This window comes from Caretta caretta, chromosome 13 (genome assembly GCF_965140235.1).
Source record: "Caretta caretta isolate rCarCar2 chromosome 13, rCarCar1.hap1, whole genome shotgun sequence".
Taxonomy (NCBI): Eukaryota; Metazoa; Chordata; order Testudines; family Cheloniidae; genus Caretta; species Caretta caretta.
In genome coordinates this window covers 33450252-33461394 of record NC_134218.1, presented here as the reverse complement: position 1 = coordinate 33461394, position 11143 = coordinate 33450252, and the positions used below count along the sequence as shown (strand labels likewise).

General features: G+C 42.1%; 1 protein-coding gene across 1 annotated transcript; it reads left to right on the top strand.

Annotated features, from left to right (window-relative positions):
* Positions 1-792: 792 nt before the first annotated feature.
* Positions 793-4986, top strand: LOC125622631 (olfactory receptor 13G1-like). The gene is made up of 3 exons (XM_048820757.2): positions 793-967; positions 1821-1945; positions 3597-4986. The coding sequence occupies exon 3, from the start codon at positions 3806-3808 to the stop codon at positions 4730-4732; it is 927 nt and encodes a 308-aa protein (XP_048676714.1). The 5' UTR covers positions 793-967; positions 1821-1945; positions 3597-3805; the 3' UTR covers positions 4733-4986.
* The last annotated feature ends 6157 nt before the right edge of the window (positions 4987-11143 follow it).

The window sequence follows — 11143 nt, the reverse complement described above, 5'->3', positions numbered from 1 at the left end:
GAGACTTTAGAAAAGAAGGTGTACCCTGTTATCTTGTCCACTTTATGGACAGAATCACTGAGACACAAACAAGTCTAGAGCAATATTTTGCTGAGTGTACAGCATGGCACGCAGCATCACACAGAATCAGGTTTCAATTTAGCATGGTACGTTTTTTCAGTAACTGTCTTGAGCTACCTAGCCTGTGTTTCAGCAGAGCTAAGTACAACTTGAAATCAGTGAGAGCAGTAGGGTTTGTGGATCTGGGAACAATCCAGCCCTATGAGTTTGTCAGTTCTTCACTCTAAATATAGACACCTAACATTAGTGGGTGATTTCAAAAAATTGAGATTTTGGCCTAACAGTGGAAGGCAGTGTGGTCCAGTGAATAGGGCACTAACCCCTGACCTAAGAATCATCAGATCTTGTTCTAGGTCTCATTCCTTCACTGGCCTTTCAAGTCTCTGTGTGCATTAGTTTCCCTATCAATAAAATTGGCTTAATGACACTGATCATCCTTAACAAGGCTGTTGGAGATCTATGGATGAAAAGCCCTCTCTAAATGCTAATGATTATTAACAGATATAATTTTAAAGAATGATATCACCAACCAAAATACATGCTGAACATTTAAATAACATTGGATCATCTTTTTACTATCACCCAATCAAAAGAGACATTTATTTATATATGTATTTGTTTTTCCTAAAGGGCCTGCATTGGAGTAATTATGGGAAACATATCCCCATGGCGATCTGTATATTAGGCTGAAAACTCATCTTAGCCTAACCACTCTTATGCACTCTGTAGATGAACTATGATTGGCATAAGGAATACATTAGAGATGTGCAGACTGTGCTAAAACTGGAATTACTCCTATTAATAATTATTATTATTAATCTAATCCATAATTTCACAGGATTACTACATAGAATCTTCCTCTAACAACACACTTGACATTGGAGAAGAGGAGCAGCAACCAGAACTGGTATGTGAGAATTTACATGATTGCCAAATGTCTCAGCTACTTAATCCGTTGATAAGCAAGGAATTGAGCCAAATGTGCTACTCAAATTTTGCCATTATTTTGCCATTAGAACACATTTCGCCCCATTATATAGTACTAAATTAATTCAAACTGCCTCCTTTTTTCTTATTTTGATTCCACTCAGAAATTGACTGAGATCTGCTTTGCCAGGTACTGTACTGAGACAGCCAGACTGCTATGTAGAAGAATATTTCTGCTTTACATTTGAAAATCATATTTTCCCTGTTGGTGAGTTTCAATGTAGATAGATAGATAGATAGATAGATAGATAGATAGATAGATGTAACATTGAATTCATGAAGCTCCAAATGTCTGAAATCTGAAATGAAATCAAATTGCCTTCATTGCAGTGCATGTGGTAAAATGGACAGACACACAATATTGATTCCAGTTTAGAGATATTATAGTTTCCACAGATATTCTATGTGCTTAGAATGAAGAAGTCTGCTAGAACGTTTTACATGTGCCCCATGTACGATGCATGTATGAAGAGGGAAATACAAACAGCACTAACCTTTAGATTTTTGAAGGACAGGAGTGGAAAATATCCCGTTTGATTTGCTATGGTTGAATTTTTTTTGGCTCAGATCCTCATGTTGTGTAAAATACAGTAGCTTCAATTATTTTAATGGAGATATTCTAATTTACATGAATTGGGGATCTGTCCCCTAGCTTTTTATTATAATGACTGGCATTATTAACAAATCATTTTCCAGAACAGAACCACACTTTAAAAACCCTTTAAGGGATTATGCAGCCCACTGTTCATTGTGTGTTATGAGTTCTCCTACAGTGGCTGGCCTCCAAGAGATGAGTCTGCTACAAGTAGCAGTTGAAGGAGCCATCCTGTTAGTTCAGAGGGTAACTGGCGCTGACTGAAAAAGTCAAGAGTTTGGATCCCGCTGACCAACAATTAAGGTACTGGAGTTTGACACTTTTTATTTGGAAAAAGCAAATGTTTGGGGGGATCTTTTGCTTTTGTTTTGATTTGACAAAGAGAACAATTTTGATCTCCATTTTTTCTATGGAAAATGGGGGAGGGTGGGGGGAAAAAACCCAATACCCCAAAAATTCAATAATTTATTTTTCTTCACACAAAAAATCAATAAAAATTGTGTTTTTTTCCAAAACCTGAGGAACAAAAAATATGTCAATGTATATATTGCTGATGACAGGTTCTGTTCAATAATGATCCAAAGCAGTGCGGACTGATGAACATTCATTTTAATCATCTGAATCAGATACCATGAGCAGAAGATTGATTTTATTTTTGGTGGTTTGGGTTCTGTAGTTTCCAAATTGGAGTGTTGCATGTTCTTACAGCATGTTCCATACCTTGTCCCTCTCCAGATTTTGGAAGGCACTTGAGATTCTTAAACCTTGGGTTGAGAGCTGTAGCTATCTTTAGAAATCTCACATTGGTATCTTCTTTGCATTTTGTTAAATCTGCAATGAAAGTGTTCTGAAATCGAGATTGCCATAACAAAAAACAGGTGGCAGAATGCAGGTAAAACCATGGAGCAGGAGACATACAATTCTCCCCCAAGGAGTTCAGTCACAAAATTAATTAATGCATTATTTTTTTTTAACGAGCATCATCAGCATGGAAGCATGTCCTCTGGAATGGTGGTCAAATCATGAAGGGGCATATGAATGTTTTGCATATCTGGCACTTAAATACCTTGCAATGCCAGCTACAAAAGTGCCATGGGAATGCCTGTTCTCACTTTCAGATGACATTGTAAATAAGAAGCAGGCAGCATTATCACCTGTAAATGTGAATAAACTTGTTTGTCTTCATAATTGGCTGAACAAGAAGTAGGGCTGAGTGGACTTGAAGGCTCTAAAGTTTTACATTGTTTTGGTTTTGAGTGCAATAAAAAAAAATCTACATTTGTAAGTTGCACTTTCACGATAAAGAGATTGCACTACAGTACTTGTATGAGGAGAATTAAAAAATACTATTTTTTGGTTCTTTTTTATAGTGCAGATATTTGTAATAAAAATAATATAAAGTGAGCACTGTATACTTTGAATTATGTGTTGTAATTGAAATCAATATATCTGAAAATGTAGTAAAATATAAAAAATATTTGTATTAAATTTAAATTGGTATTCTATTATTGTTTAACAGTGCAATTAAAACTGCAATTAATCAAGATTAATTTTTAATCAAGTTAATTTGTTTTTGAGTTAATCACATGATTTAACTGATTAATTGACAGCCCTAGTTAAAATTGAAAATTTTGATTGGATTTTCAAGAAATTTTCCATGAAATATTAAATTTAATTTAGAATCAAAATTTTGAAACAAAGTTAAACTTTTGTTTTGGAATGTTGATTCAAAATCAAAATTTTGAATCACCATGCTGATTTATGAACAAAAATTTTAGTTTGTGTGTCATCTTAATATCCTTTGGAGGGAAAAAAAGGTTGATTCAGAATAAAATTTGATATGTCAATAGTTTTTTTCAGGCATATACAGAGAGAGGTTAAAATTGACAATTTTCAGAACTTTTCACAAAATAAATAAAGAAAAATGATATTTCAATTTTTTATCCCAATTCAGGATGAAAACAAATGCCAAAATATTGGTATTTCCCATGGAATGGAAATTCTGTTTTCCACCCAACTCTGCATCTAGGGATTTAGATGAAAATTGGGCATCTAAACCCCATAGGAACCTTTGAATATCTCAGCCTGAGTTGTCCAGTGCAAGTCCTAGAGACGTTTTAGAAGCTTTTGCCTTCATCCGCAACAATCTCTGGAGCGCCAGGAATGAAGAACCAAAGCATCGTGACCACATTCATCATTCTGGGACTCTCCAGTAAACCCCAACTCCAGGTTCCACTCTTCATCCTATTCCTCTCCATCTACATCATTGCCCTGCTGGGCAACTTAGTAATCATTGCTGCCATCCTTTCCAGTTCCAAGCTCCACAGGCCCATGTACTTTTTCCTCCTCCACTTGGCTGTGGTGGACATCATCTGCACCTCCACCATCATCCCCAGGATGCTGGGGAATCTCGTGGTTGTCAGTAAATCTATCTCTTACCCTAGGTGCATGGCCCAGCTCTACTTCTTCACATGGTCTCTGGGGGCTGAGATGGTACTCTTCACCGTCATGGCTTACGATCGCTATGCGGCCATTTGCCACCCTTTGCGTTACAGCATCATGATGAACAAGACCGTAAGTGTGGGCCTGTCTGCCCTAGTGATAGTCATTGCTGTGGTCAATTCATGGGTGCACACTGGCCTCGTGTTGCGGCTGAGCTTCTGCGGGCCCAACGTTATCAACCACTTTTTCTGTGAAATCCCATCACTGCTGGCTCTCTCCTGCACCTCAGTGCATTTAAATGAGGTCATGGTCTTCATGGCGGACATTTTCCTAGCTATGGGGGACTTCCTGTTGACATGTGTCTCTTATTACTTCATTGTCAGGGCCATCTTGAGGATCAAAACGGTTGAAGGGAAGAGAAAAGCCTTCTCCACCTGCTCCTCCCACCTCATTGTGGTGTCTCTTTATTACTCCACTGTCATCTACACCTACATTCGGCCAGCCTCTAGCTACTCCTTTGACAGGGACAAGATGATAGCCACCTTGTATACCCTGGTGACGCCAACTCTCAATCCTATAGTCTACACCCTAAGGAATAAAGATGTCAAGATGGCAATCAAGAACATGCTTCCATACCCTGGGAAATAGGTCACGATGGGACAAACCTTGACTGATTCCTTCGCAAGCCTGGAGCTCTGGTGTTTGCTTTCCTGTGGAAATGGAACTCAGAACGAACCTTAGAAAAAGATGCAAGGTGCATGTTTTCATGAAGGACTTTCTAACTGGTCAAATGTTGATTTCCTAAATGGCTGAAAGTTTTGGAACCAGTTGAAACTATGTTACAGAAGAAAAGAAAGAAAGAAAGAAAGAAAGAAAGAAAGAAAGAAAGAAAGAAAGAAAGAAAGAAAGAAAGAAAGAAAGAAAGAAAGAAAGAAAAATTACTGTTATAAACTATCTCAAATGTTTCAGACATGTGATATAAAAGCCATTAAATACAACCACTTGTTTTGTAGCTTTGCTCAAGTCACTTTCCTTCTTTGTCACTAAATTTTCCCAGCTGTAAAATAGGGGAAAATACACTTACCTATAATTCTGAAGTCTTATAATTTCATTTCTTTATCAGAGGATTGTCTACTCTGCCTGGTTAATTTCAGTGCATGCAACTGGGCTTCAGAAATAAAGGCACACTTCCTTCCTGCTGTATATTTTAGGTTTGCAACTAGACCTTACAGTGGTGTTGCAATTGGATGATTTAAATAGATAATGTTTGTAAAATGCTTTTAAGCATCAAAGGTACTATTTGTGGGGATTAAGCCTGATTATTGACTGTGCAATCATTGACACAAACACTGTTCATTCTTCTGATTTCCCAGCTAACTGTCTCCCCACATAAAATGATGGTTAGAAAAGACAGCTGTAGACCACACCAACATTATGCAGCTCTTTATCCCCCTCTAGTGGCTGAATTACATTTATGAGTCTACCTCTCAACTCATGTGACCATTCTTCTGGCTCAGTCAAGAGAGGATAATGTTTTCAATTCCGTAAGAACATAAGAATGGCCACACTGGGTCAGACCAAAGGTAGCCAATGCCAGGTGCCCCAGAGGAAATGAACAGGTAATCATCGAGTGATCCATTCCCTACTGCTCATTCCCAGCTTCTGGCAAACAGAGGCTGGGGACACCGTCCCTGCCCATCCTGGCTAATAGCCATAAATCCGGGGTTCAATCTCTGCTGATGACATCACACATCTACAGAGCAGAAATGAAGGCTGGTAGTCTCAATGTCAGATGGGTTTATGAGGATGAAAGATTTTGTATAGGATTTCAAATGAACCCTGTCTTTGTTCTTGGTAGCATGATGTACGAATCAATAGACCTTATAGTAATGGTGCACAAGGGCTGTGTACACCTTTCAGTACAGTGCGGAGGACTGGCACAAGGCTTATGGATTACATGTCCATCTGTCTATCTCACAATCTATAACTTATTTATCCTCCTGAACAGAGCTGGCCTTGCAATGAGGCGAACTGAGGCGGCTGCCTCAGGTGCCAGACAGGGGGCGGGGGGTGCCACTAGAACCCAGAGTGTAGAAAATTGTGTCTGCTGCTGGTGCGTATGTATTCTCTCTGCTCTAGATGCACAGAGATGGTGGAGAGCTGTGCTGGAGGAAGGAGGGCACAAGAGACATAACAGGCAGACAGGAGAAAAGGTGAGAGGGAATCACAGAAAGCAGCAGGAGCTGCAGGGAGAGAGAGGAGTAGGAGCCTCTCATGTACCTCTCTAGCACCCCCAGGAGCCGGGACTGATTAACACCAGCTTCTCAGGGAGCTGCCTGTTTCCTGCTGCTGCCATGAACCCCCTTGAGGAGAACAGGCCGTCAAATGAAGGAGTAGGAGCCAGTTAGACCCTTAAGACGCTGATATCTTCCCTCCCTCAGGCCCTGCTACCAGCCTGCTTATTTGTCCCCTTCAACTGAGTGTTGAGAGCCACTATCGCTGGCACAGAACAGCAGTCATGAGTGAAAGAAGAAAACGCCCCTCTGGGGCAGCGTTCAGAAAAAGCAAGCAAGCAAAGGAAGCTTCTCTATCTAAGCAGGAAGGAGCTCTCCTGAGATACACAGACACAAATGTTCGTGGTGAGCCTTCCGGCCCCAGTGAGGATGTGAGTGGTGAGGAGATGCCTGATCTTCCAATTAGTGAGAGTGCAGGTGACCTGGCAGCTACTGCAGCATCCATATCTCCATCTCAAATGGATGTAACCATGCACATTCCTGAAGAAAAGTGTAGATCAGAGAAGAGTGTGGTGGAGGCCCAAGAAACAGCTGCTGCTGAGTTTAGTTCCTTAAGTCTAGATGATCCAGGACTGTGGACCCACTTGAGCAGTAGCCCGAGAAACTTCCCTGTACTGCATGGGCCACAGCAAGTGAAAAACTTCATGTTCCCAAAAGACAATGAAAATAGAAGTTTCCATCCAACACATTACTGGTGTGAAATCCCTAATGGTGGCAAAGTGGAGAAGCCATGGCTTATATACTCAAAACCCCAGAATGCTGCATACTGTTTTTATTGCAAACTCTTCCAGTCTAATGCTTCAGCCACCTACAGGAACAAAGGACTAGAAAAATCTGGCTAGAAATCTGGCATGCCATGAGAAGGCAGCAAATCACCAGAGAGCATTTGTGGTGGGGCGATGCCCCACACCCAGGCCAGATTAGGCTACAGTAGGCCAGAGTGGCTGCACAGACAGGCAGCCAATCAGAGAGGGCCTGAGGGGAGCCAATCAGCACAGAGAAAGAGGCAGCCAATCAGGGCCAGGCTAGGTCCTATATAAAGGCTGCCCAGGCAAGAGGCAGAGAGTCTCTCCCAGACCTTCAAAGGGGAAGGTCTGTCTCCTGAGTGAGGAAACCAGCACCTGGGACAGCGTAGCCCTGGGCAGGCTCAGGGGAGCAGAAGGGAACTCCAGCCTTGTACATGCCAGGCTGCAGGTCCTGATAGAAGGGCCCATGAGGTGCAAAGTGGCTGAAGGGGAAGCGGCCCAGGGAGGAGAGGTGGGCAGGGAGGCTGCTGCCAGAGGGTCCCTGGGTCAGGACCCAGAGTAGAGGGAGGCCCTGGGTCCCCCCCTTCCCCCTTGTATTACTCCCGGCCGTTAGAAGTGGCCATAGTGGACTGCACCTGACCCCTGCCAGAAGGGGTTAGACTTTGTGGGTGTGGCTGGCCATGGTGGCAGGGCAAAATGGAAGAACTGATGATAACCCCCCTCTCTCCCCCAGAAGGGGGTGAGAGTGGACTAGGGGGCACTGATGGAGGGCAGTACCCTGAAGAGGATGCTGCGAGAAGGGAGCAATGTGGGTCCAGATGCCAGCAGAGCACGAGAGATGGACGGGACGCCACCAGCGGAAGGCACTCCACATGGACTGAGCTAATTCCCAGAGTTACCAACAGGAGGTGCCATGGTGGTGAGTCCCAACCCCATCACAGCATTCCATAGGTGGAAAGAGCTTGAGATGAGACGAAGGTTAAAGGCCACCACAGATTGCATCAGAGTCTCTCTACTGGCAAAATGTTCTGAGAAGGCTCATTGCCATTGTGAGAATGCTTGCTACCCAAAACCTAGCACTGCGTGGCACTTCAGATCAGCTGTATGTGCCAAACAATGGAAACTTCCTTAAAATTGTGGAGCTGATGGCTGAGTTTGATGCTGTACTCCAGGAGCATTTAAGAAGAGTCTCCACCCAAGAAATACTTACTACTTACTGCCATACTCAATGAGTAGCAACTTACTCTTTATGTCCCTTCAGTTACAATAAGCTACTCATGGTGTAAATTCCCACTAAACATGAACAAGAGTGAGAGAAATCTGACAATGCAGACATGAGCAACAAACAATAGTAGAGGCAGAAATAGTAGGTAGGTTCTGCTTGAAATTTTCAAAGGAGCCTAACGGAGTTAGATGCCCAGTTTTTTTAAGACCCTTTCAAAATCCCAGCTGTGGTTTCTATCACACTGAAAGATACAATTGTGGGATTTTTGAAAGCACACAAGTTATTTAGGAGCATAAATACCATTGAAAGTATATTGGTAAATCCTCAGCAATGCCTAAATGACTTTGAGCATGAGTCCAATTGAAAGTCAGCAAACATCTGCCATAGGATACTTTCAAAACCTTAGCCCTGCTTCCTTAGCTACCATCCTGTGGTCCTAAAGTTCCATCTGCCTTTTCCATTTGGAGGAGAAGGGACCATCATGATCATCTAGTCCAGTAGTTCTCAAACTTTTATACTGGTGACCCCTTTCACATAGCAAGCCTTTGAGTGCGACCCCCCTTAGGAATTAAAAACACTTTTTTATATATTTAACATTATAAATGCTGAATGCAAAGCAGGGTTTGGGGTGGAGGCTGACAGCTTGCGACCCCCCCCCCCCATGTAATAATCTCACAACCCCCTGAGGGGTTCCAAATACCAGTTTGAGACCCCCTGATCTAGTCTGACCTCCTGCACGTTGCAAGCCACAGAACCTCCCCCGCCAACTCCTGTAATTGACCCCAACCTCTGGCCTAGTTACTGAAGTCATCAAATCATGATTTAAATTCTTCAAGTTACAGAGAATCCACCATTTACACGAGTTTAAACCTGCAGGTGACCCAGGCCCCATGCTGCAGAGGAAGGTGAAAAACCTCCAGAGTCTCTGCCAATTAGACTCAGGTTGAAATTCCTTTCTGATTCTAAATATAATGAGTTAGACTCTGAGCATGTGGGCAAGACCCACCAGGCAGACACCTGGGAAAGAATTCTCTGTAGTAACCCAGAGACATCCCCATTTAGTGTCCCATCTCTGGTCATTGGAAACATTTGGTAATAGCAAGTTATGGATGGTCCATATAGTGTTGTAGACAGCCACCTCATACCATCCCCTTCATAAACTTATCAAGATAAGATCGCCCTGTATGTATGTGTATAATGTCTTGTTCCTTCAATGTTCATTCAAATGAATGTATCTTGCTCCTTTTGTAAGGCCAGAAGGATATGAAATGAAAGGCATTAGATATAATCAAAGAATGTACAGACCATGTTCACCAAATGTACAGGAGCTATGAAGGATTTTGTTTTCTTTCTAAATGATCACTGAACTCCAATAATTATGTGACACATACAACACCTGAATGAAAAGGAATATTGAAAGGTATAAGCCACTGTGGCATTACTCAGGGTACTAGCTGGACTGCTGTTACCTCAGTTCTCCAAACTGGGGTGCCTTTTACACGGCTTCCCTGTGAGAGCAACCACTCCTGGTCTGCTCACACCCAGCCTCCAGCATGTAAATCACTCCTAGCTATACTGTATGAGTACTAGAACCAGCTATTCATGAATCACACTCCAGGGCAATACAGGCAAACCCCCAGTCCCAGACTTTCCCCCAGAAATATGTGTCTTGTACTGCCCGGCACCCTCCTGGGCAATACAAACTCATGTAAAGTCCGTCATTTATCAATAGAAAATGGTATGCACAAATCCAAATGAAGTTTCCCAAACACTTCAATTCAAACACACTAAGACATCATGGACTGAATAGAAACACTGTATTTATGGCTTATTACAGCAATCTATAACCCACTAACAACTTCCCCCCCACAGCTGCCTTTCACTCTTCTCCCTTCCCCCCCCCCCTTCCTTTCCCCCTATGAGTGGAGGGGTGTTAACAGGCCACTTCACCTTGAATGGTCCCTTAAAATATGTGTTAACTACTTATGCTAAACAATCTGTTCCACCTTGCATTTAGCTGGGACACTCTGGGTTAGTTTCCCAGACTTGAAGAAGAGCTCTGTGTCAGCTCAAAAACTTGTCTCTCTCATCAAGAGAAGTTGGTCCAATAAAAGATATCCCCTCACCTACCTTGTTTCTCTGAGAATATCTATCTATCTATCTATCTATCCCTCACATCTTCACTAAAAATAGGCATTTGCAATTACATATAAGCACTGGACGATAGAGTTTTACTCCATCATTGCAAAGTGAATATCTCATATATTATGGGAATTCAATGCTATGCTTGGTAAGGAATTTGCAATCAAATATTCCCCCCCCCCGCCCAAAAAAAATGGTTCTAACAAAACTGATTTTTTTCCTAGGAAACTTTTGATTTTGCCACAAGTTGTCAATTTTCCATCAAGAAAACTGAAACATAATAGTTTGTTTTAGGTCAGATCAATCTGTATCAAAATATGCCCACTCTTTGAAGAAAACCCAGATCTGACCTTGAGACCCAACCCAGCAACCTGATCTGCTGCCCCAGAGTCCCACCCTGCAATCCCCATTAAAATGGGTGGGAAGGAGGAAAAAAAATGTTTCAGAGACCAGGGCACAGATCCTCAAAGAATAGGCACCTAACTCCCATTGTTTTTAATGAGAGCTGGGTGCCTACATATCTTTGGGGATCTGGGCCTACGTCCTTAAGAAAGTAGACTTCCTTCTTCCATTGACTGGGGAGCTTTGGGTCAGAGAGTTATGGCTCTTTCTTCTCAATATAGGATAGAGAGAGTTGTATACTCTTCAGTCC